Raw genomic sequence first — 26,658 nt, 5'->3', positions numbered from 1 at the left:
CTCCTCCTGCCTTTCCCCTCCTCCTTCTCCTCCCTTTCCCCCCTCCTCCTCCAGTTGGAGAAAAGGAGCTCCGCGACGTGCGTCTACACACCCTCCCTTTTTGGTTTGGTTTGGTTTGCCATCTCTTTTTAAAAAAAAATATTTTAATATTTTATTAAAATAAAATAAAGGAGGAAGAGAAGGAAAGGAAAAAGCAAAGTCGACTCTGCGCTGCGGCACGTGGATTCAAGGATCTTCTTGGCCCGGGGTTAACCCCCCCACACTCCCCTCCTTTGCTCCGGATGCCGTGACGAGCATCTGCCAGGCATAAAAGCAGATCTCCGCTACGCGTTCCCGCCAGGCGCCCCCTACCCACCCACCAAGACCTCGTGTGTGTGTGGATGCCAGACATGGGCGGCAGGGTCAAGTGTCTCGTGCGAAGCCCGCGAGGCGAGAGATTGCCTCCATTCCTGCAGCGTTGCCTGCTGAAAATGATCAGAAAAGTGGTGAGAACGAGATCTCTGCCCCACACTCTGATGCTGGTGGTGAAGAACCGGCGGAGTCCGACCTCCTGCTCTCGACAGGTAAAGAAATAGGGCTAGCTCTCCTCTGCTCCTGCCGTCAGGGAGGCATGCTGCTGCGCCTGGCTTGCCTCCCTGGGAATGCCGCTTCCGAGTGAACGCGACTTTCCCAATTCCTGCTCTATTTCTTTCCCTTTTCAAAAGAAATTCATTCTCTCTCTTTCCCTTTAAGAGATTTCATTTTAGGAGGCAATTTTATCGCCCTCCATTTTATGTATGCATACAGAAACATAATGCACATATCACACACACATATGTATACATAGGTATGCATATAGTCACTCACTTGAAACCGACTGGGGTTCAAGTGAGAAAAAATTCTTATTCTAGTGGTTGGGCTTTTTTCTCCCCAAGGGGTTTAATTGAAATGACAGGCGTTCTGAAATACACATACAAACACATACTCTACACAGATCTGGTAAAAGAAAACACTGCATGGATTTAGGCAAATCCTTAACACTGGATTTTGCACATTACTACATAAAAACCACAGCCGTATTATAGACATGAATTTACTAATTTAGATATAGTGTGTGGGAATAACAAAAGGATAAAAACAAGTTCACAAACACTTTGTGCAACCTTTTAAAACCTTGTGGCTTTAAAAGGCCTCTCCTACTGGTTACTGTTCTTAAAATAAGTAGGCCTTTTCATATTAAAACAAGCTGACTTCACTCTCTTTGTTGCTCATTATCACCCAATTTAGCCGATAACAGTTCTAGGATCTTCTCCCTATCTTAAAGCAACTTTGTATATTTTTGCAAGGATGCAAAATAAAGAGGGTCAATTATGCAAATGTAAAAGAAGTTCAAAACTTTCACTAGAAAGTCCATGCTTGTAAGAATAGACATCCCTTCTGAATTCCCCTGCCCTCCCATACGCCATTTTCCATGGGCCAGGAAAAAACTTGCAACATCAGTCTCCTGCTTTTTTCTTTCTCTATGCCAACTTTACCTTTTTAGCTTTCCTACATTAATAAATCCACATCTTCTACTTCCTAAACAGCAAATTATATTGTCTTTTTAATTTTCATTTTGTAGAGTTAAAAGAAAGAAAACTGATACTGTATATTACTCTAAATATCAAAGTATAATTTATATGATTTTTTTTAAAAAAATAGATTTTTTAAAAATGTTTGGGCAATGGTTATTTTAGATAATTTGAGTAAAATCGCATTTGGCCTTTGAGATTTCTGTTTAATCTGGTCTTTTGTGAAATCCAGTGGCAGGTAGATTTTTTTTTTTTTTTTGCAAAGACTATCTGGGAAATTAAAAGATAGAATAAATAGAATAAAATAAAGCAGATTGGAAAATATAAGTAGAAGAACTAATGAAATCCTAGAAGAAAATCCTACGATCTTGGTAGTATTTGGCACAATAATCCACCATTTAACAATAGGTATTTACTTCAATTCTTTGCCCTTAATATAATAGTGGCAGTCATTCTTAGGATTCCCTGAAAATTTCTCTGACACCTTATGGGCCTCAGACAAGCTTAAAACCATGACCTAAACATTAAAAAATAGTTTCTGTTTTGCATTGGGACATTCTGTTACATACTTAAATCTTCCTTTGAAATAAAAGAAAATTTATTTCTGTCTGGAGACCTTTTTTCTATTTTTCTTTATTTTTTTCTAAGAAATGGATCTCTAAACTGAAACAACAGGAAGCAGGACCTTCCCAATGAAGGAACGAAGATACGTTAATCAAAAGACAAGTTTAAACAATTCCGAGTACTTTGTCTAGTGCAGCTATTTATGTCAAATGCATGGTTTGAAAAAAATTATTATGTAACAGCACAATTCTATATAGGTTTACTCAGAACTAAGATTGGTAGGGTTTAGTGGAGGTTTTTTTTTTAACTGTTAAAGGTGCCAAATACTGCAGGCCCAAGAATATTACACCAGTCCTTCAGCCAAATAGCCCACCATGAGTGTTTGTCAACATAAATTAAAAATGTATTATGGCCCCTTCCTGGACAGCCTCACATAGAAATAAATTCCAGAATGCAATAAGACTTGTTTTTAACTAATTCTCACCTACAGCTGTAGTTTTTATATTATTACTTGAGAGTAAAGTTTAAGTTTCTCATTTATTAAGTAAAGGAGAAAGGTATTAAGCTTTGAAATGCAATGTAAGATTTTCTTGCTTTTGCAACATAACATTGTAATCCTATATATGTTTTTTCCAGATGCAAATTTCCTTAATCTGAATGGAGCATACTCTGAAATGAGTGTGCAGAGAATCAGAACTGAGCTCTACTTTTTTGAAGTACAATCCTTATATTTTGGGGAATAATATTTCCCAGAATATGTAATATTCTGGCATAATATTTAATTTTAATTGAAAATATTTTCTTCTTACTAAGCTTGGGCAAACTTTAGATAACCATCTTACAGATGAGCACAGACTTTTGTTGTTTTATATCCTTTACCTAGACCATTTTTTCCTTTCTTTAAATAAAACAAATTCTGGTAAGCAAAAGAAACTGTTCATTTTGTGTGTGTGTGTATACATATACATATATGTGTATGTATGTATGTATGTGTGTGTGTGTGTGTGTGTATATATATATATACATACACACACACACACACACACACACACACACACACACACATATGTACTCAAGAGTCAAACTCCCTGACAGCCTCACAAAGTTTTGAGTTCTTTATGGTCTCCATTCTTAAGACATGTTCCAGAAAGAAAACGTGCTCAAGTGCCTCTGAGAATATGAACATGTCACTGATTCTCTGATATTCCAATCAGCATTTCAACGTTCTAAAATTTTATTCGCCTAATTTATACATCACTCTTAACTAGGTCTGGCATGAGCCTGGCACACGTATTTGCAAAATATACTAAGTTTAGTTAGTGTTAACTTTGATTTGAGGGTTGCATGTATGTCCATGTTTGGAGATGTGGGGACATGTTTGTGTATGTGTGCCAATAACACACATGTACACACACATACCTGTTAGGCAAACCCAGCCCAGTGGATTAGTTCAAGGCATTGTGTACATTGATAAAGACACCAGTCCAGAAGTCAGGAGACCCAAATTCTAATCTCAAGAAAGCCAGCTGGATGACTTGATCAGTCACTCTCTCACACCTCAACCTAATTCAGAGGGTTGCTATTGTGGGGACAATAGGAGGGGAAAGGAGTATTGTATGTGTTTTCTCCATCTTGAGTTATTTATAAAACAATAAAGGTGGGATATAAATAAATAATGCAGTAACCAAGCTGAGGATGTCAATTGAAATAGACCATTGGGGAACAAAAGTGTTTCAATTCCTCCTCTTTCAATGCACTTTTAATAAGAATATGGATCTATGCTTTTCCTCTGCCATCAGAATGAATGCAGGTACTCTTGCATCTAAAACCTTCCTGGGAAAGAGGCAGGCAGATATTTAAGCCAAGGAAGGAAGGGAGAGCGAAGATCCCAACAGAACGCTAAACATTCATGAACATCGGTATGATCTTAAGGTGGGGATACTCTTAAGGAAGAAGCACTGAAACTTCACTTTGGAGAGCCATGTATTTTGGGGGGAAATAACCACTATTTTGTTGTGAAGAATAATTTCCTGTCAAAGAATAACAAAATTAGCATTCTCAATTTATCTATCTATCCATCCATCCATCCATCAATCACATTTAGGAACCAATCTCTCATCACAGAGACTCTATGCTCAGTTGCACACCCATCTTGTTGAACTCCCCTCAATTGTGGCATGACAAAAAGCTTCATTAATTTGACAGGATCTATGCGTGCCCTGTTTGTCTCCTGCTCCTGGACATCATTTCAGATACCTTTGGCAATGAGAGATGTCAGCCCCATGGCCCAACCTTTATGCAGAGATGGACAACAGACTGGTGTGAATGTGTGTTTTTTTTAAAGGAGAAAGCTGTAGTTCCACCACAACACTTAACTTGAGGTGTAAAGAAACCTGGACTCAATTCTTTACTTTTCCAGATAGGGCTGAAAAGAGCCCTCTGGCACACTGTGGTGAAATCTAGACAGACCTACAGTGCAGTCCAGCCAGCTAATTCACCAACTGTCATAATTCAGTTAAGCATTAGGCAGGACCAGTATTTACTGGACTACACGAACAATATCTGAATCAGTGGTCGAGTTAGCTAACTGGATACTTTTGTGGGGAGGAAAGAGGGGTGCTTTCAAATCTACTCTTGGTGACTGCCTGGAAAAATCCCCTCAAGACTATTTGCCATTACTTCCTGGGGCTGCTGAGTCCCATCCCCTACTCGAATGGGTATGCGTGTTGAGACCTTTTAGACTGTTTTGTACTGTTTTTTTCCCCCTTTTTGTATTGTCCTCCCCCCCCCCCTTGGTTTTGTTAGCTGCCCTGAGTCCCTCGGGAATAGGGCGGCATACAAGTCGAATAAAACTTTCAAACCTTCAAATCTTCTTCCTAGGAGAGAAACTGACTGGCCCAAGGTCACACAGCTGACTTGTTCCTAAAACCAGATTAGAACCCATAGACTCCTAGGTTCTAGCCTGGTGCCTTAACTACTATACCAAAGCGGACTTCAAAGAATGAAAGAATATGAATCAGTGGCTGAGTTAAGACAAGGGCAAGGGCATTTTCATTAAGGGGCCATCCTGGGCAAGGAGTCAATTTCTCCACTGTCATTCTTCCTGTGGGTGTCCACACATGGGTGATTATTTCCTGAATTTGGTTTGTGCCCTTCCATGCACCTGTGGAATGTTCCCTGACTTGGCAACACATGGCTGACTTCAGGAGCTCAAAGTCCCTCCTTGGCAGTGCTTGCTTTCTCTTCCTCTGTTTTTCTTTCCAATATGGCTGCTGCTCATCTTTCCCTGCTGAGGAGCTTCTTGCACGTTTCTTTGTTTGCAAAAGCTGATGAGCCAGCAGCTAGTCACCCAGTTCTTGGCTACTTCGGAAAAGGAAGTGGCGATCATCATTCCATTTTCAGAAAAATGAAGCGTAGACCTTGTTGAAGTTCAAGAAGAGCGCACACATGCTGTATGAAAGAAAAGGGAAGTTAAGCAAGTTTATCCGTTAAAAGCCAAGGCTGCTGCTTTCAGAAAGGTCAAAATAGGACGCCTTTTTCGCCTTTAAGAACAATATTCTTGTTTCTTTCTAGAAAATAAAATGAAGGGGTGGGAGGAAACAGCGAAGAAAGCCATGGAATAAATTTAGGAGAATAAATGGAGCCAAAAGGAAAAGGTGGGTTTCCTGAAAATTGGAATTCATCACTTACATTCCGATGCAAGTAATGGCTTGACTTTCTTTCTCTATATTCAAGTATGGGCATGTGGTGCTTTCCCTCCACTCTCGGGATAGCACCTGCTGTCTCTTTGCTCGGATCGATTGCCGCCTGGGCGCCTTCATTCTTCGGTCATCGGGCAAGCCGAGGGTAGCCCATCCTACGTATCTTCATAACATACGCAGTCTCCACTACCCATCCCAGTCCCAAGCAGCTTTCGTGGGGATTTGCAGTTAGTCGCTCAGATGGCCTTTCCCTGTTTTCCAAGCGCATCGGAAATCCTACGATGGCGGTAAAAAGATCCTTGGGCGTCTGAACGCCCCGTGCCATAATAGAATAGAATATCAGAGTTGGAAGGGACCTTGGAGGTCTTCAAGCCCAACCCCCTGCGATCATCGCTTCTTTCAGGTTTCCTTTCTAGTAATAGGAACCTGGCGTTAAGCAGGCCGTTAAATTTGGAGCGAAAGACGTCCTCGGCCTTCTTCGTCGTAGAGTTTGAGCAGGTGGGGCGGAGAGGCCGTTGCGCCGATCGGCCGAATCCACCCAACGGCCTCGCTCCGGGTTGAAGCGGCCTAGGATGAGGCCACTTCGGCTTTGCAAGCGCAACCAGACTGCGGCCGTCTCCTTGCTCTCCGCGCGCAGTCTTCAAGCAACCTCGAGGGGGGAAAGAAAGATACCGGACCAAGGGCAGAAAACCTGGAGAGCGTCCTTTCGAAGCTCTGCAGCTCGAGCCAAGTCGGCCAACTACTGCTAACGCGCATTTTGCTGCTAGGCCGGGAAGGCCCTTCCCAAGTTGTCCCGACCTTAGGGATTCCCTTTGTCTTCTCTCCTGCCCTGCAGGCTAAAGAAAATACAATTGTTATTAAGAAAGGCCTTCGAGAGACCCTCTCTCCTTTACTCGTAGGAGTAGAGGAGTAGATTAAGGATCTCTCAAAGGCCTTTCCTTTCCAGAATGAATTATTAGGGTTGGTTGTACTATCAGCCAGATGTGTGAATTTCGATTGATTTGGTATTTTTATCCACCTGAGATAAGCAGGTGCTGTTTGGGGCTGTTAAAGATTATCACAGGATGTGTGATAGCTTTTCTGCTATTGACTTGTGGTTATTTGGCAGTGCTGATAGAGTTCAAATGGTGCTCCAGTTGTTTTGAGATTGGACCCATAACACTTACTACCAGTGCTACTACCTTTGTTTTCTTTTAGTACCTTCTATTTCTATTTGAATTTTGTTATCTTCAGTTCTTTCTCTTCTGTTCTACTGTCCCCGGTTACTGTCATGGCTACTATTCAGATTTTGAGTCTGTCTTATTAAGGATTGTTAATGTCCCAGAGCACTTTTGCATACTGTATTTTGTATTACTTTGTCTACTTCTATGGTCCCACCAGTTCTTTGTGGGCAAATGGTATTTCTTGCAGATAATCCAGTGCACTGTTGTTTGTACTCCTATATGTGAACATCATGTAGCAATTATAGCCCCTTGTTTCTGACACAACTAGGCATTTCCTGTATGTATTGTCTTCTCAGTTCTGGATTTATGAACATCTTAGGCTTGATCTTGTGCAGCCAAAATTAGCTCCTCCGTCTATTTCTCAAACTTTTCAGCTCCTAATGATTGCCATGTTTTGTTGATATATGTTTTGCATGGTTTTTTTTTATTTCATGTGCTGCCCATATAATAAAATGTTTTTTCAAAAGGCAACTGGACTGTTTTTTCTTGACGAAGAAGAAAATGTTTCCCTTTTCATCCAAGAAGCTTCATCAGTTCTGATGATGGGGGATGAAAAGATAGTTGAGACTGGATGGTGGAGGAGGTGGAAGGATAGGTTCTAATAGGATGGTGGTATACGAACAACTCCTGAACACCACAACCTTCGTAAATACAGGAAAGTTGCCAAGTTGGCAAATTTGATCATGTGACCACAGGAATGCTGCAATGGTCATAAGTGTGAAAATGGTCATAAGTCACTTTTTTCAGTGCCATTGTAATTATGAACAGTCAGGAATGCTGCAATGGTCATAAGTGTGAAAATGGTCATAAGTCACTTTTTTCAGTGCCATTGTAATTATGAACAGTCAGTAAGTGAGTGCCTGTAAGTCAAGCACTACCTGTAATTGAGCCCAGAATTATGGTCATAAGTCATAGTTGTCATTTAGCGGGTCACCTTGTGACCAGGCCTGATTTTATGACCTTATTTCTGGCAGTCATTAAATGTGTCAGTTTTCCCAAATGACGATTTTGCTAGAAACAAAGTAAATGCCAGAAACTGACAAAAAAGTGCCAGTTTCAAAGTCATGTGATGGGGGGATTCTCTGCAAACAGCTGTAAATACAAGTAATTGCAAATCACTTAAAATGCAATCAAATGACCACGGGAGATGTATGATGCAGCCATTGGAACTTCAAAATGGGTCATAAGTAGCGCTGAGGAGGTCTGTTGTAACTTCAGTGGCTACCAAGCAGGAACCATTAACTAACTGAAGCCATGCTGTACATTAGTTGATTTTTTTCTTGCAATGAACTGGTATTTATATTTGATATTACAGTATTGGCTTCTTTTAATATTGTGCTATCTATTTCTTTGGAACAAGTTTCTATGCATGCAGTACTATTTTGTTGTCTTTGTGTTATGCTACATGCTCATTTATTCTTTGTTTCAATTCCTCTTGTTTATTAGGCTTTGTTTTTTCTGAGTAGGCAGAGTAGAGGTGCTTGGTTTCAGAGTAAAAATGATTCAGTAGCAATGCTGGCTTCCTCTACTGCTGACTCCCCCTAGTTTGCCTCTAAGCAGGCCTGAGAAACTGGTGGCTCAGGGGGCCAGATGAGTCATACACAGGCCACGCCCATCCCAGCTGGGCAAAGGCAAAAAAATGTTGTGATATATCACAATATGTCACCTATCAAGTTTGATACCTGTGATCAAGTTTGACACCCTTGTTCTACAGTCTGAGTTACTTTTGGTAATGCTTGGATTTATATACCCTGGGTAGACCTTTGTAGTTCTTCCAATTCTGCTTCTGTGAATACTTTGTTTCATATTATAAATTGCCATTGATATCCTCTATTATCTTTTTTTATTCAGAATATTGTTTTTTCTAGAACTGGTACATTTTTGCAGTATCCTTTATCACAGGACTTGATTTGTAAATCATTGTTCCCCCACCCCCTCCCAATCTTTGTGTATTTGGGATGGGAAAGTAACTTTTCTACTGATAGTTCTGCTGTTGCTGACCTCATTTGCTCAGCCAACAGGCCTCAGTTCCATAGCCTGATTGTCACCAGATGTCCAGAACTCCAACATCTGATGTGATTCTTCTTGACCTGGCAATGACTGATCCAATATGGGTTTCTATAAATTACATCTCACCCTGATGTGGTTGTGGGGCTTCCATGCTCTGAGGTTGCAATTGGACAAATCTCATCAAAGAAACTTATCTTTTTATTATTATTATCATCATTATCACCATTATCTTCATCAAACACAATTCCACTATTTCTAGGATGCTCAGGAGGTCATCGAAATGTCTCCACTTGATAAATACCCACTGGAACCCACAGTCAGAGGGGCATTTCAACTGCAGGCTCCTTGCAACACTTCAGAAGAGCCTCCTGGCTTCCAGCAGCAATCTTTGTTTGATGAAGTGGTAAGCCGTGCTATATTTTTACTTGTGGACTTCTGGGGTGTAATAAGATGGAAGAGAACATCTAGTTTCACACATGAAAAGGGTTGCTTTGCAAGCCACCATTTTCCTTTTTTCCTATAATCTCCTTAAGTCCTTTGTCCATAATGTCTTTTATATTTTGAAAGAGTAATTCCATCTCGTACAATTCCACCCATTCTTATTTTGTTTTTGTTTTAAAAAAGGAGAAAATTTGATTTTTATCCAACAGTCCAAGAACAATTTATTCAGTCTTTGAATTACCCTTCGAGGAGTACACTAGTCCCATTTCTTTATGTCTCATAAATTAACAATCAGTTCCATTTAAGTAGTCCCAGAGGTTATCAAAAGCTCCTTTGTGTCTTCTTTACAAGTTCAATCCTCTACTACAGTGATGGCTCACCTTTTTGGTGTCAAGTGCCCCAAAGCGTGCATATAACCCCACAATTCAATTCAATTCAATTTATTAGATTTATAGGCCGCCCAATCCTGGAGGACTCCAGGCGGTTTACACAGAACAAGAAAAGAAAACAAAACAAAAAAAAAAAATCTCCAACACGCATACGTTCTGATTGGGGCTGGACCCTACATAGTAAGGTCAACAGCCCCAGGCCTGCCGGAACAGCCAGGTCTTAACAGCTTTTCTGAAGGCCATGAGGGTGGGTGCAATGTGAACACTCCCTGTGCATGCACCCCTCCCTTCCCCATGCAGATGTGCCCACCCTTCACCCATTATTGGTTTCCAGATTGGTGCAGGAGGCATTCCAGGCCCAAAGAGACAGAGGGGCTGGAAGTGTGTGTGCTGTGCACAGGCTGTGAATTTTAAAAGTGTCTGAGTGAATCCAGGGAGAGGAAAGAGGCAGAGGGGCTGGAAGTGTGTGTGCTGTGCACAGGCTGTGAGTTTTAAAAGCATCTGAGTGAATCCAAGAAAAGGAAGAGGCAGAGGAGCTGGAAGTGTGTGCGTGTGCCCAGGCTGTGAGTTTTAAAAATGTCTTGTGTGTGCACAGGCTGTGACTTTTAAAAACATCTGAGTGAATCCAGAAAGAGGAAAGAGGCGGAGGGGCTGGAAGTGTGTGTGCTGTGCACAGGCTGTGAGTTTAAAAAACATCTGAGTGAATCCAGGGAGAGGGAAGAGGCAGAGGGGCTGGAAGTGTGTGCGTGTGCACAGGCTGTGAGTTTTAAAAATGTCTTGTGTGTGCACAGGCTGTGAGTTTTAAAAAACATCTGAGTGAATCCAGGAAGAGGGAAGAGGCAGAGGGGCTGGCAGACTGTGTTCCTATAGTATCTTCCAGCCCCTCTGCCTCTTCCCTCTTCCTGGATTCACTCAGACATTTTTAAAACCCACAGCCTATGCACAAGCACACACCAGTTCTTTTTTCTTCTGGTTCTTCTGAGAACAGCATGGTGCCGATGGGCGGGGTGAGTGAAAGCGCAAACGAGGAGAGGAAGCATTCCGGTACAGGGCTTCCTGACCAACGGGTACGGGAAGGCATGCTAAATTTCACCATCTGGTAAGGCCGTAATGGTTGAAACCCACCCCTGCTTTAACATCTTTCAGCTCCTCCTCCACTTTCCCCCTTCTCTCGCCCAGATTGCCAATTTTTTCTTTAAAATCTTCATGTAATGCTTGTGTCATTTTTTTCAGTTCTAGTTTCATAGCATTAGTTTTCTTTGTTGTCCAGTGTTCTTTTTTGTCACTAGGCTAGCAGTCAAAGCAGATATTGTAGATATATTTGGTGTTTTTTTCTTCATCTTGTGTTGTCTTGGAGTTGTCTTTCTGGTTATAATCAACACAATTTGTAATGTAATGTAATTTATAATTCAGATACTTAACCACCACCCCCTGTTGTGTGGGTGGTATCAAAAAATGAAAAGAGGAGCAAAAAAAAGAAAGAAAGAAAAATAATAAATAAAAAAAAGCCAAGGGAAAAATCCACCAAAGGATGGCAAACACACGCCAAAATACAAAAAGCAGAAAATATCTTTGGTTCTACTCACCTTAATCCACAACTCAAATATTATGAGACAAAAATAATCTACAAGGGGAAAAAAAGAAACCAAAAGAAAAAACAACAAGTCCCCCTCAGAAAGGGCCCGCAATCTGGGCATTCTCCTGCATACGTGGCTTAGTTTAGAAGAACACCTGACGGCCGTGACCAAGGGGGGCCTTTTACCAGGTTTGCCTGGTACGTTGCGCCCCTTCCTGGATCAGGATGCTCTGTGTACAGTCACTCATGCCCTCGTCCTTTCTCGCCTGGACTACTGTAACACTCTCTACATGGGGCTGCCCTTGAAGAGCACCCGGAAGCTTCAACTGGTCCAGAATGCGGCTGCGCAGGTTATCATGGGGGCACCTAGGTGCTCCCATGTTACACCCCTTTTAGGCGGCCTGCACTGGTTGCCGGTTGTCTTCCAGGTGAGATTCAAGGTACTAATTATGACCTTTAAAGCGCTCCATGGCTTAGGCCCAGGGTACCTGCGAAACCACCTACTGCCACCGGTAGCCTCCCATTGTCCAGTGCGATCCCACAGAGTTGGCCTCCTCAGGGTGCTGTCAGCCAGACAGTGTTGGCTAATGACCCCCAGGGGGAGAGTCTTCTCTGTGGGAGTGCCTTCCCTCTGGAATGAGCTGTCCCCGGAGCTTTGTATAATCCCCAACCTCCGGTCCTTCTGACGCGCCCTAAAAAGTTGGCTTTTCCAGCAAGCCAGCCTGGCCTGAACAAAACAAAATACAGTATTGATCACTGTTAATTTTAATTCCTTTTTTTTAAATGTATTGTCAATTTTAATTGGGCTTGGGATATTCCATTTAATTTTTTTAAACTTTTATATCATGTGTTTCTTTTAATTGTTGTACGCCGCTCTGAGTCTTTGGGAGAAGGGCGGCATATAAATCTAATAAATCTCTCTCTATCTCTACAAGAAAAAAAAGCAAAACGAGGAAAACAAAGATAAAAGTTTAAAAAGACACCAGTAGCAAAGAAGAAAATGAATGGGAACGTGCCCCGCTGCCTCCAATGGAAAAAGAAAAAAAAATCCCTAGGTTTTCTTATTGTTTCTCCTTTCACAGACTTCGCAAGATTCACTATTGCAGTCAATAGTAAAAACAAGACTCTCAGTATTTTATTATGTTAGACCAAACACCTTTTCATCAGTTTAGCTGGCTTGGTCAAGGTCATTTACTATCATTGGCTCATATGACTCAGTTGATTCAATCTCAATCCCACTTGTACCTCTAGGGGGCATTGTGATCAACTCTCAAAGTTGAAAAGTACACAAAGTTTTCCAGATCATTTTTCAAATCATTCGCTTAATCTCCTTTGACACCTTGATTTAAATTAAATGCATTTGTCCACAATAGCAATTTTAAAAATACTCTGGGTTTTGGATATTCTCCTCTTATTTCCAAACGTGCCAAATTTACTTTCTTTTCAGTTCTTTCTTCCACTGGGTCCGCCCGTTTTCCTCGCCGCTATATTACAGAGGAGGGAGCATGTGCTCATTCCCACCTCCTCTCTTTGTGCCATTTTATCCTCTCTTACTTAATCCAAGGAGTTTTAAAAAGGAAACATTTTAAAGTATAACAAGTCTCTCACCCAGATGATTCACACTCTCGTTATTTTCGCTTTCCCCTTGTGGCCGAGCCAGCTTCTCAACGGCTCCCAATGGCTGTTTTCACAATCACCAGGTTGAGTGGCTTCTTCCAGCCAAACCAGAGAATTTGCGCTTTCCCTGTGCTCACTGGTCTGTACCTCTCTTGTTCACCGTCTCTACGGGATGGTTTCAGTCTAAAAAGAAACCACCACCTCCAACGGCCGACGATCCCACAGGAGTCCCTGAGGTGATTTTCCCTTTCATCAGTAGGTAGCACTCTCAACTTAAATTTCAATATTGCCACTAGTCAAAGGTTCTTTTCTTTTGATTATAGCATGATCATTAAAGCAGAATAAGTTTGGTAAGTAAATGATTCCAGCATTTTAAAATGTCTTATCAGTACCACTTCTCCCAATTTAAGAGTCCAATTTTCTGTGTCTTTCCAAATTTATTATTTTTCTCTCCCACATCCCTCACTTCCAGTCTGGTAAATTATCAGAATGCTTGGCAGCCACTTTTACAGATAGTTCTGAGCAAATAGTTCTAAATTGTTCCTTGGAGTTAATTTTAAAGAAAAATTCTCTCCCCTAGAACCAGCCACTATTCATCTGCTTCACTCCAGCACCAGTCTTAGATGGTCATCGGTTGTCACAGTTTTGTGGCAGCCATCTTTAGCTGCCTCTTCTTGCCATGGCTGAGAGGGAAAATAAACCCCAGGGTTCCAGGAGAGCTGCACCTCTCCTCGACCTCACAGGGTGCCCCTCTTTGCTTCACCACCCCTCCAAGGTGGCCTTAGCCCCTCATGGAGCCCACAAACAGGAAGAGTTCAGCACGAGATGGAGCTCCATCCTGCGTCTGAGAGATACCATGACATCAACCAGAAATACCGCAATGCTGTATTCTAACCACTGTGCCCTAACCAGAGCTCATAATAGATTCAGTGGGCTTTTCCTTTAAGGAGGCAAGCATTAGATTGGTGCAGCGGTGGGATTCAAAATTTTTTTACTAGTGATTCTGTGGGCATGGCTTGGTGGGTGTGGCAGGGGAAGTACTGTAAAATCTCATTCCCTCCCCACTCCAGGGGAAGGGTACTGTAAAATCCCCATTCCCTCCCCACTCCAGGGGAAAGTTACCAGAAAATCTCCATTTCCTCCCGATCAGCTGGGACTTGGGAAGCAGAGAATAGATGAAGGTGGGGCCAGTTAGAGGTGGTATTTACTGGTTCTCCGAACTACTCAAAACCTCTGCTACCGGCTCTCCAGAACTGGTCAGAACCTGCTGAATACCACCTCTGGATTGGAGTATAAGACACACACCCATTCCCTTCTTTCCAAGTTCTTAAGGGCATCCCCCATGTACCTCTAGTCATATTGAACTGCAAAACCTATCATTCCTATAAGAGATGGTCAGAATTGCAGTATGACACATCAGTGTAATTCCTAACTTAATTTGAAAGTTATGCTTTTTATTTATTAAATTAAATGTATATGCTGCCCATCTCACTGTTGTAGTTTCTCATAAGAGGACCAGAATTTCTGGATCTCTGCATTAAAAGACCCAGCATTTCTGTAACTCTATTTTAATTAATGAAAACCAGTGTGGTTAAGATGCTGGGCTAGGAACAGGGCGATCCAAGTTCTAGTTGTCCTTTAGCATTGAAGCTGGCTGGATAGCTGTCTATCAGCCTTGTTCTGGGAAGTCAGAAAATATTTATTCACCAACCTATACTGAACCAGTGAAGTAGATTATAGTCCATAATGTTCAAATACCCTGCAGTTAATTGTTTCAGGCTCATTCCATTCTGTTTCAATCAGTTGTTAGGAGCCTGCCTGGAAAGTGAGGATGCTTTGATCTCATCGAGCCAAAACTGCCGACCAGATACACAAGGTGGAGAGGACCCAGCTTTCTTGAATAAACACAACTGATGAAATAAACACAACATTTTAGAGCCAAACAAAAGAATCATGTTATGGCTTAGCATATGCAAACTAGCTAGACCAAAAGGTCAATTCAAAGGCATATAAAAGCCAATATTGTTTTGCATCTATACTTAAGGTTGCATAATAAAATAATTAAAAAGTAAAAAGTACTTAGTAAAGTATTTCAGTATTAATAAAATGAGTACTAATTATTAGTAAAGTTGCTAGTATTACTAAAATGTTCTCAGAAACTGCACTAATTCATTCAAAAACAAGAGTTGAATCTTAGAGACTGACCCATTTATGACTGATTATAGAATTCTATGGATTGCAGCCTATTTCATCATACAGTATGTGTGTTCTGAGAAAAATTTAAGTCAGCCTTAGTACTTCACCATTAAGACAGAGCTCTGAAGAAAACTTTAAGAACTGGAGCTGTGATGAAGTCACGTTATAATCACAAAAATTGACTTGAAAATCTGTCTCGCCGTTGGGTTCATTCCACATGCTAAATCTGTGACTTTGTGGGTAAGTTGAATGCTGTTGTTGTGGTTTGTGAATCATGGCTGATAGTTTCATATGTATAAACCTAGCAAATTTTGAATATACATATGTGAAAAGCATGTAAATCATGGTTAAGCAAAGTACACTCGGATGTATTACATGAAAAGGGCCACTGAGTTCAAGGCAACATAATCCAATTGGTTTGGATTATCACTCTTGCAGCTTTTAATGAACTTCCTCTTAATATTTCAAAATGGCTGAATATTTAGAAAACACAACAGCCATGTTGTTACTATTTTCCACCACCAGATAGAATATCTTATTTCTCTTCTATTGTAACAGTATCTTACCATACTGTTGAAACAAGGGTGGAAACACAAGAAAAGCCGTTTCTCCCTCTTCTTCCCATAAAAATTTCACCTATTAATTTCCATCAGTTGATTTTCTGACTGCTGACAATATATCGACTAACCATTTTTATTAAAAAGCAAAAGATTTGGAACATTCATCAAAGCTTTTAATAACATTGACTCGTGAGAAAAGATGCTACCAGACTCCTGATTTTTAGCCATCACAGAGTAATATGGCTCTTTTTCTACAATGCTAACACAGGAGCCCAAAAAGTTTTTTTGAAATTAGCAACTGTGATCAGGACTGTTTGTCCTCCTGCTTCACAGAAACATACATTATTTGCTGAGCCAATTATAGTAGTGTAAGAGTGCCTACTGAGCTCATTTGCTACTCCTCTAGAGACACTTGATCCTTCCCTCACTCAGACTTGTCGATTTAGTGGATTTGCTTTGGGTCTGATCCAGCCCAGCAAATCTTAGATTTCCTAACTGGAAGCAGAAGAGAAAAGCTTCTCAGAAGAGGACATGCTAAGGATGGAAGTTGGCTTTGGGATCTCATGAGTGAGATCTCTTGGGAAGCCTGTAACTGTGATAACCAGACCTGTTTTGGAGGTGAAAGAAATAGATCAGATTTGTTCTGCAATTAGGAACTTGCATTATCTGAGAATCTTCACCTTAGAGCAGCTCCCTGCCCCCCAGCAGTGGAGATAAAGATAAATATAAGAGGAAGTCACTTGCCCACAACCTCAGGCTCTGGAGTTAGTCACTAGTACCAACTTAAAAAAGTTCCTGACTTCTGTGAGAAGAAGCACCCTTGAATTTGACTAATTTCCTTCTGAGCCTCAGTTTAGACACATTGCTCTTGCAAGAAACTTTGTCTGATGAAAGTGAACCAATAGTTTTTAGCCCTGGAATCCCTCTGGCTCTCAGAAAAGATCAGATCAGCCCTATTCCTATCAAGTACCACGCTAACAGAGGGATGGCTCACAGGTTTACAATACCCCAGCCAATGTAGTTAGTTTAATTCCCTATGTCATGTGAACACAGGATATGTGTTCATTCAGGGAAGTGTGTTGTGCAAACAGACACATGTAGTTGCTCAGTACATCTACAGTCATGTGAAAAAGAAAGTACACCCTCTTTGAGTTCTATGGCTTTACACATCAGGACATAGAAAAAAAAATCTGATCCTTAGCAGTTTTTAAAATGAGGTAACAGATGAACAACAACAGCTAGCTGGGCTTGGTTTTCACCAAACATGGCACTGTGCATTATGGCCAAACATCTCCACTTTGGTCTCATCTGTCCAAAGGTCAGTGTTGCAGAAGTCTTGTGATTTGTTCAGATGCAACCTGAGCCGTGCTACCTTGCTGTTTCTACAGAGAAGAGGCTTTCTCCTGGCAACCCATCCAAACAAAAAACATACTTGTTCAGATTTTTTCTAATTGTACTGTCATGAATTTGAATATTTAACATGCCAATTATAGGGTCTAAGATGCAACTCTTGGATTTTTTGCAATTTCTCTGAGCATTGCACAGTCTGATCTTGGGGTAAATTTTTCTGGGACAGCCACACCTGGGATGATTGGCAACTGTCTTGAATGTTTTCCACTTCTGAATAAACTTGGTCAGTGTGGAATAATGGACTTTAATTTTTTTTTGAAATGGCTTATAACTCTTCCCAGATTGATGGGTGGCAACAGTTGCTTCTCTAAGATCGTTGCCAATGTTTCAACACAGTAACAGAGTTGGAAGGGATCTTGGAAGTCTTCTAATCCAACTCCCTGCCCAGGCAGGAAACCCTATTGTTAACACAACCTCAATGCTGGAGACCAGCAAACTCCTAAAATTTGGCTTTTATAGAGGTGGTCATGATGGTGAATTGATGAAGGGCACTTGATTAGCAGTACCTCTTCATACCTATGGAAGCATATCTATGGAAGTAAAGGTACTTTTTCCACACACAGCTTCTCCATTTTGGATTTCGTTTTGTAAAATACATGGTGCAATATGTCACCTGCTGTTTATTCGAGATTATATTTAACCTGCTTTTAAGAACTGCTAAGGACCAGATGATTTTTATTATGTTAAGAACCCAAAGAGAGTCTACTTACTTTTTCATATGACTGTAACTATTTGTTTATCTACTTTACACACTGTCCATCTCCCTCACAAGAGCAAATCTGGGTGGTGTTTAAGTAAAATATCAAAATATAAAAGCTGTGTATAAATATTATATTAAGAGGCAATTAAAACAAGAGTAGTTAAAATTTAAAGCTAAAAGGGGGATTTTCAAGGAGCTACTCAAATAATCAGCCCCATGGCTGGGTGCTCCTTTCTTCCTGGTCCCCCACCCCTCCAAATGCTTTAACAAACCAAATTGTTTCTTTGTTCGTTGAACAGGTAGCAAGCAAAAAAACAAAAACACCCCTCCATATTTATGGAATTAGGAAGAAAGGGAACTTAAAAGAATCAGAATTCACCTGCAGCTGGTGATGGGGAGCTTAGTTTTTACAGATCTTCATGCAAGAGGGCATGTGGATTTGAAAAAGAGCAGTCCTGCTGCGGTTTCCTGAGCTGCAGAATAAAAACCGGGGGGTGGGCGTGGATAGCGGGAGAGAGGGTACTATTCAACTTACTCCGTTACAACCCCTCCGAAAAAAAAAGCCAGTTAGTGTCCCTCTGCTGCTGCTTCTAAAGGCGTGCCTATGGGGGGGGGGGGGTTGTACATGTAAGAGTTCAGCCAATCAGATCCGCCGTGTTCAAAATCCAGCCCAGGAGAGTGGGAGGTAAACTGCTGGGTGACACCAAGCCCGCAGAGGAGGGGTGAGCAGTAGATCACCCGATGGAGCCAACGTGCAGAAATACTCCGTCGGAACGGCTAAGCCGAGCAGCCGCGGAAGGGAACGTAGCCGAATTGCGAAGGCTGCTGGACGGTGGCGCCGACCCCAACGGGCTAAACATGTATGGCAGGACCGCGATTCAGGTAGAAGTGTGCGCAGCGTGGACGGGGCTTGGCGGTATGCTCGGGGGGGGGGGCACTTCCCGTTTCCTCCGGAGGGTGTCGTCTCCGAAGGGAGAGCGGCTCGAGTGAGCATCGAAGGGAAAGCTTTGGGAAACGTCGGTGGGGCGAGAGAAAATGGATACCAGGCTGTTAACGGGGCTTACAGTGGTGTATTAACCATTAAGCAGATTAAGCGCGTGCTTAGGGCACCAGGTACAAAGGGGGCACCACAAAGTTGAGAAAGAAAGAAAGTAAATCAATGAAGTATGTAGAAATGTACAAAGGAGGGGGGGGCACCAAGATTTCTCATTGCTTAGGGCACCAGGAAGCCTTAATCCTCCCCTGGGGGCTTGGCAGTAATGTCTGCCAAGGGCAGTTGCGCAACCCTCTCGCTCTGGAACCCCTGAGCGCACCTAGATCGGAACGTGGACGGGGCTTGAGAAATGAGGATAGATTTCTTGGCATTAAGAAATGAGGATAGATGAGGAGGAAAGGAGCTGCACTTAAAAGCTGGGAAGGAACCGTCGTCTGAAAGACGTTAGGTTTTGAACGATCTATTACATCCCACGCTTTTTGCCCCTGCTTCCAAGTTTGGGAGACGAAAGGGAAGAAAAGCGATCCTAGAAGACTTCAACGCCACTATTCCTCTGAAGCAATTCCATCTACCCATGCCCCCAACTTTTTTTTCTTTTTCTCTTCCTCTTCCCTTTTTTCTTTTTTTTCCTTTCCTTTTCTTTTGTATGCGAGCATGGTTCTCAAGTACTTCCACTTTGCGTGCGTTTTCCTCGCGGATTTGGGATTTAGAACCGCGAATTTGCGGGTCCTACAGTGGCGAACTCTGCTTCGCTGCACCTCCAACAAAATGGCTGGATTCCTTGCAATAAATCAAGAAGCGATTTGGTCTTTGCAGGATTTTTTTCGTTATTTGCTGAACTTCCAGTAACTTTCTACATGAGGTTGTGGGGCAGGAAGCTCAACAAAACGTGAGCTTGGTTACGTTTTGGGGGTTTAAAATGACTGGGGAACCAGAGTTTTCCAAAAATTAGAAATCTTAGTCTTCAAAAAAAACAAAACAGTGAAAAATGACTGCTTTTCCTTACAGTGCTGCATACCTGCATCTTAATCTTCGTTCCATATTTATCCCCCCCCCCCGTTGTTGACAGTTCTACTTTGGCCAAAGCTCTACTTTTCTTTTGAGCAGCGTCCTTCCCAAAATTCAGGATATATATATTTTCGATTTTGTCATGCAAGTCAGGATGGTGTGGAGAAACCGGAGGAGAGATCAATTAAGGTGGGAACAGTGCCAATTTAATTTCTTGGTACTTTGGGAGTAAAAGCCTTCAAAGGTAAGCCAGTGCATATCTTATAGATATACGTAGATAGGTATCAGTTTACCGTCGTGAAAAACATATGTAGGAAAAACATATGTGTGCTCATGCGTCCACGTGTAGGAGGTCTTTCCAGTCAACTACTTTTTCTGGCATTCTTTTGTTTTTTTCACAGCAATTTCCCCATTTATAAAGTACATACAATATTTGAAAATTATGTGTGCATCATAACTGCTATTTAGAGGGAATGCCTGGATTTGAATAGAGAAGCTCTCAATCAAGTCCCAAATGGGTGCAAAGGCCTTCTTGAACATCCTTGGAGGTTTATGCTGGGACAATCAGGATTACTTTAGTTTAGCACTACAAACTATTGCTTCGAACCACTAACCTATGCCTATTGGGAGATGGGCCATAGTCCCCTAATCCATGACTATAAAAACATTGAGTTGTACTCCAAAATGTCAACAAGGTAATAGAGCCCCAATGCTCTATCTGTTGGCTGAGAAGTAAAACTTCCTAGTTTGGATCACTGCGGAAGTATAAATTGTCTTTATATTTTTATTGCCTTCTTGAACAAGTAACAGTATAGTGTGACGTGCAGTCAGGGGAGGCAGGGGAGGCACAGCCTCACCACTGTCAATCATGAAAAGGAAAAAAAATGTAAACGGGGGGGGGGGAGGAAAGGCGAGTGCTGAGGTTAGGCTAGCTAGCTGCTGCCACACCGTGAATGGACTGCCTGTTTTAAAAAGCCTCTAAAAAAGCGCCCTCTACTATGAGGCAGGAGAACTGCATGCCTCATCTAGTCTGACTTTTTAGGCACTCGAGCAGAGTTAAGCGAGGGTTAAAAGTCTAAAAAATCCCAAGGTAGTTGAGGCATGCAGTTCTCCTGCCTCATATTAGAGGGCGCATTTTTTAGAGAATTCAACTCTGTCATTCTGTTTAAAGCTGCAGCATCGCACTCACTCTTCCTCATCTTTCTCCATTTCTGATGCCCCCCACCCTTATCCACGCTCCCTCTTTTCCTTCAAATTTCCTTTTTTTTCTTTTTTCTTTAATAAATGCAATGCTCAGGCATTCTCTAATCTCCCACGACACCCCACTGACTAAAGCACTTTCTTTCAGCCAGCTGAGCTCACGGCAGCCCGCCCGAGCTCTGCCGCGAGCACAGGCGGGCGAAAGAGACTTTCTTTCATTTTCAATGAACTGAAGTAGAATATTAATTCTTACCGTTTTCTATGCAATTGCAAAAAGATCAAAGATGTCACAGTCCTCCCTTCATGATGATCATTTGTCGTGTTTCAATAAGAAACAGGTAGTCCTGAACCTATGACCACAATTGAACTTAAAATTTTATTTTGTACAGTAAGACAGTTAAGTGAATTTTGCCCCACTCTATGACTTTTCTTGTTGCAGTTGTTAAGTGAATCGCTGCAGGTGTTAAATTACTAACACGGTTGTTAAGTAAATCTGGCTTCCTCCATTGACTTTGCTTGTCTACTGTCAGAAGGCTGCAAAATGTCAGATGATTGCACAAAGTGATCACATGACTCCAGGACACTGCAACCATCATAAATTTGAACCAGTTGCCAAGCACCTGAATTTTGATCATGTGACCATGGGGATGCTGCAATGGTCATAAGTGAAAAACTGTCTTAAGTCACTTTTTTCAATGGTGTAACTTTGAATAGTCACTAAATGAACAGTTGTAAGTTGAGGACTACCTGTATGCTGTTGAAGTACTGAAATGTCTTTGTTATATTTTGTAAATGTAAAATGTTTCTGTTCCTCAGCATCTTGGGTAATGCCTGCACAATTGTGGAATCTTTGTGTTCCCTGCAATCGCCTTGTTATTCCACCAGGGAAAGTACTGAATTTTTGAAGATCCATGTAGATCTCTATCCATGCAGACAATGCCAGAAACTAAACTCTTTGGTGATTCTGTATGAGAGTTAAAAAGTCAAGTGCAATCATTCATTTCCCCCCCCCCCCCTACCTTTTCCACTTCAGAAATGGAGGATTACATTTCTAAACTAATTTTTTTTTTCTAAACTGGACTTTCAATCAAAGAAGGAGGTAATAATTAAAGGAAGACCAACACCGGAGCTAAAGGGCCTGCTTCAGAGGAATAGACAGAATACCCGCTCTTTCCAAACGGAGTGGTATACACGAAAAGGCTGGCTGTGTGGATGTTCAGTAAGAAACCGCCTTTTCTGCTTTCCCTGCCTTCTTTTCTCGACTTGCAACAATGTCTGGACTCAGAAGGGATATTGTGACCTGAAGAATTTGCAAAGAAGTCTCATCAAACATGAGCAGTCAACCATTCACAAAAATAGTGAAATCACGCTAAAAACGTTCAGCATATCCAGGGTAGACATAGGTTTAGATGAACAACGCAGACTCAACATCAACTTCCACAATGCTAAGGTAAAGGAAAACAGAAATATTTTAAAATATCTCATCAATGTCACCTGCTTCCTCGCCAAACAACAGCTGGCATTTCATGGAAACGATGAAAGTACAGACTCTACCAATCGTGGAAACTATGTTGAACTGCTTTTGCTGAGAAAGATGACAAGCTAGCAATACATTTGAAAACATCCACTGTATTTTCCAGCTTGTCAAACAGAATACAGAATGATTTAATTGAAGCAGTCAGTGATGCCATTAGAAATGACATTAAAAAAGAGATCAGTGCAACTCCATTTGTTGCTGTAGAAGTAGATGAGACCATAGATGTCACAAACCGAGCTCAGATTTCTGTCATACTGCGGTATGTGGCTATGACTGATGCCAAATATGAGGTGAAAGAGGCGTTTTTGGGATTTGATGATGTGAGTGAGGACAGACGTGCTCCCACAATTGTTGAGTATATCCTGAGAGTGTTGGAGAAGTATGACTGTGTTGGAAAACTTGTAGCTCAGACTTATGATGTGGCCGCTGTAATGGCATCAGAACTTAATGGCGTGCAAGCTAAAATAAAAGAAAAAGTGCCCGAAGCCATGTTCACACACTGTTATGCACACAAGCTGAACTTGGTGCTTTTGCATTCAGCAAAGTGCATGCTGGAGTGTTGCACATTTTTTAAAATAGCTGAGGGACTAGCATCATTTTTCAGGAAGTCCACAAAGCGCACTTACTTGCTCGATGATGTTGTTAAGCGCTGTTTACCCAGAACAGCGCTCACAAGATGGAGCTCTAACTCTAGGCTGGTGCAGACAATAAGCATGCACCAAAATGATCTGCGCATGACATTCTAGAAAATCCTGACAACTGGGACAATGACACACTAATGATGGCAGTAGGATACGATCGGTGGCTGTCAAAACCATTAACATGCTTCCTCCTTATGGAATATGAGGACATTTTCCTCCTTATGGCATATGAGGACATTTTCAATGAAACTGACACACTTTTTAAAGTACTGCAAAACAAAGTGATGGACATTGAATATTGTCTTGCATGCATCCGCAACACCTTTACAGCTCTTGAGCGCATGAAACTTGAGTTCAACACTTTATATGACCGATTTGAGAAGAAATGCAGCTCACTTGGCCTGACAGGGACTGGACTTAGAGAGTCGGTTATATCTGAACAAAAACGAGTGTTTTGTAACATTTTGGAGAACATAAGCCATCAAATGCAGGCTAGGTTTGATCATTTTGGTGAGTTGACTTTCCTTGGTTTGGTGGATTGCGCAAAATTTAGTGAAATGTCCCAACATTTTAATGACACGAAACTGCAGAGCCTTTCAAAATATGCCAGATTTTTTGACTTTGTGAAACTGAAGGTGGAACTCATTGGACTGTACAGCTCACAAGTGATCAGGGATACATGTAAATCTCCTGCACAGCTTCTTAGCTTTTTGGCCAAGAAAGATCTCATTCAGACTGCTCCTCAGGCCACAAAGTTGCTCCAGCTTGTGCTCACTGTTCCAGCTACGATACGACAGTATCGACAGTATCGGTGGAGCGGTCATTCTCATCACTGAAGAGACTAAAGACATACAGTCGGAACAATCAAGGATGACTTTCTTCCCTGGCCATGATTGCCATTGAGACAGAGAGACTTTTAAAATTAAAAGAAAACGAAAAATTCTACCAGCAAGTCATAGATGCTTTTGTTCAGAAGGAGTGGCGGATGGACTTCATTTATAAGTAATGGTAAGACCCATAATAACTTCATTTTTTTTCAATTAAATGTGCTTTTTTGTGTGCTACAGTATATGTAAAGAATGCTGATATGAGACCTTAAATATAACCCTTTAACTGCTGCCAATCAAATATTGGATAAGATAATTTGTAGGATTTTAATGTTTGTAAATCTGATTGTGATGACATCAGTGCCTCACAGTGATGTGCGGTGAGGTTTATGGCTGGTGAGGCACTGACACAATTTTTTTTAGACTTGTGGACTTCAACTCTCAGAATTCCACAGTCAGGCATGCTCAGTTCCAATTTAAAGCGACAGCATTTGTTTTTCTCCTTTGTAAAATAAGTTTCCTTCTTTCTTTTTCTTTTTCTTCTCCCTTCCCCTCCTTCCTCCCTCTCTCCCTCCCTCCCCCTCTCAAACACACACACACACACACACACAACCTTGCTTACCTCTGCTGGAGTGATCATAAAATGCCTAAAGTCAGACTAGATGAGGCACGTCATTCTCCTGCCTTCTCCTGTAGAGGGCACTTTTTAGAGGCTTTTTTAAACAGTTAAGCACTAAGCAGAGTCATTGACTGTGACTCTGGCAGCAACTAGCTCAGCCTGACCTCAGCTTTTGCCTTTTGCCTTTTACATTTTCTTTTCTTTTCATGATGACAGTGGTGAAGCTCTGCCTCTCCTGACTGCACATCACTGGTGCCTCACCAGCCATAAACCTCACCGCATGTCACATAGGTAATGCAAATTGTAATGCCTAGTGGCTTTCCCCCCACTGTCACATGCAGCCACAGCTTTAGTCTGGCCCATAGCCCTAGGGTTTGTTTGTTTTTTCCCTGGTGGTCTCCCATCCATGTATTAACTAGTTCATTCCTACTTAGCTTTTGGAAATCAGCCAAGATTGGTTTGAGGTTGCCTCTTGCCTACTTACATGGAGAAGTAATTCCCCCAAGGCCGAGGGGGCACATGGTATCCCCGACGCTGGGCTCTCTTGCGATGACGTCTTTGTGTTGTGATCCCTGGGCTATGTGAATGTGGGTCAGTGTGTGAGAGTATCTTCTTGTTAAGCTCCTGCTCCGTTCTGAATTTTCTTGTTATTCCAAAGATTATCCAGCCAAAACTATGGATTATCTCCCTCCCTCCCCCAATAGAGATGCCGTAACTTCAAAATGAAGGGCTGAGTCTAGAAAGGGATCAACTCGCAGCTGTCCCGGTTAAATCCACACTTTTTTTGCTACTTAAACCCGAAATCGGCTCCCGAGGACAAGCCCAAACCATGAGTGGAGAGTTGCCCCAGGGCTCGCCTAACAATGCCTTTCCCTCCTTTCCCCCTCCAGGTCATGAAACTGGGCAACCCCCAAGTGGCTGAGCTGTTGCTGGAGAGAGGAGCGAATCCCAACGTGCCGGACCGTTCCACAGGCTCCCTGCCGGTCCATGACGCGGCCCGCGAGGGGTTTCTGGACACTTTGCAGGTACTGATCGCCGGTGGAGCTCGCCTGGACCTGCCGAACTACTACGACCGTCTTCCTCTTGACGAGGCTGCAGAAAATGGGCAGAACCACGTGGTCCATTTCCTCACCCAGCGTCAAGGGGACAACGCTTAGAAGCGGGGGGCTCGGGCGCTGCTGGTCGGGGACTTTGGCCTTCTCACCATTCCAGCCGGTGCGCTTTTCCGCAGCGCTGCGCTGGCTCCTTTGCGTTCGCTAGTTTAGCTGGAGCAATATTTGAGGGAGCGGGTTGGCCGCCTCTCCGAGACAGCTTAAAAAAACTCGAGTGAGGTCACTTCAGTTAGACCATTGCAAATTAGTTCCGCTTGCTAGAGGGAATAATTAAACCAAGTTTAATTGCAGGTTAGTTTAGTTGTAAGATAGTCAACCGCAAGATAGTCCTAGCTGAAGAAGAGATGCTATCCCGAGATTGCTGCTTGAGGACTGGGATTAAAAAAAAACTCTTTCTTATCCAACAAGCCTTTCATTTCCACTTCCACTGTCTTCTTCCTTCTTCTATCTGACCATACATGCTTCTGTTGACTGCACATGATTTAAAAAGAAATTTGGCTTAAAAGTGAAGCATGCCCAGTCTATAAGCTTGATTTTCTTGGGAAGAATAAAGAGTGTTTCAGAGCACAAAACAAGTGCAGGGATTGTATCCTAGCACAGTAACTGTTTATCTGGCCCTTTAGATAACTCCCAGACAGATAAGTCCACCTCAGATTGTAACACTTTAATTCTGTTTAACTCGGAAAGAAACTCCACTAAAATTTATTAGGTTGTGGACTTTAAGGGTAGGATTATTATTTTTTTGTGCAATGATATTAAAATTTAACAAAAAAAAAAACCCCA

General features: G+C 42.0%; 1 protein-coding gene across 2 annotated transcripts; it reads left to right on the top strand.

Annotated features, from left to right (window-relative positions):
• The first annotated feature begins 109 nt into the window (after nucleotides 1-109).
• Nucleotides 110-26,658, top strand: LOC148045442 (cyclin-dependent kinase 4 inhibitor B-like). Of its 2 annotated transcripts, XM_087716121.1 has the most exons (3): nucleotides 110-563; nucleotides 9,308-9,451; nucleotides 25,654-26,658. In XM_087716121.1, exons 1-3 carry the CDS (start codon nucleotides 381-383, stop codon nucleotides 25,918-25,920), a joined length of 594 nt encoding a protein of 197 aa, XP_087572247.1. In that variant the 5' UTR covers nucleotides 110-380; the 3' UTR covers nucleotides 25,921-26,658. The 2 variants fall into 2 exon arrangements, with proteins under 2 accessions (XP_087572247.1, XP_087572248.1); XM_087716122.1 differs by lacking the exons at nucleotides 110-563; nucleotides 9,308-9,451 and adding an exon at nucleotides 18,679-18,819.

The sequence above is a fragment of the Thamnophis sirtalis genome, unplaced genomic scaffold (genome assembly GCF_051295495.1).
Source record: "Thamnophis sirtalis isolate CommonGarterSnake01/CBP01778 unplaced genomic scaffold, rThaSir2_p1.2 scaffold_5, whole genome shotgun sequence".
Taxonomy (NCBI): Eukaryota; Metazoa; Chordata; class Lepidosauria; order Squamata; family Natricidae; genus Thamnophis; species Thamnophis sirtalis.
The sequence above is the reverse complement of the archived record's forward strand: the minus strand, read 5'-3'. Positions and strand labels throughout refer to the sequence as shown.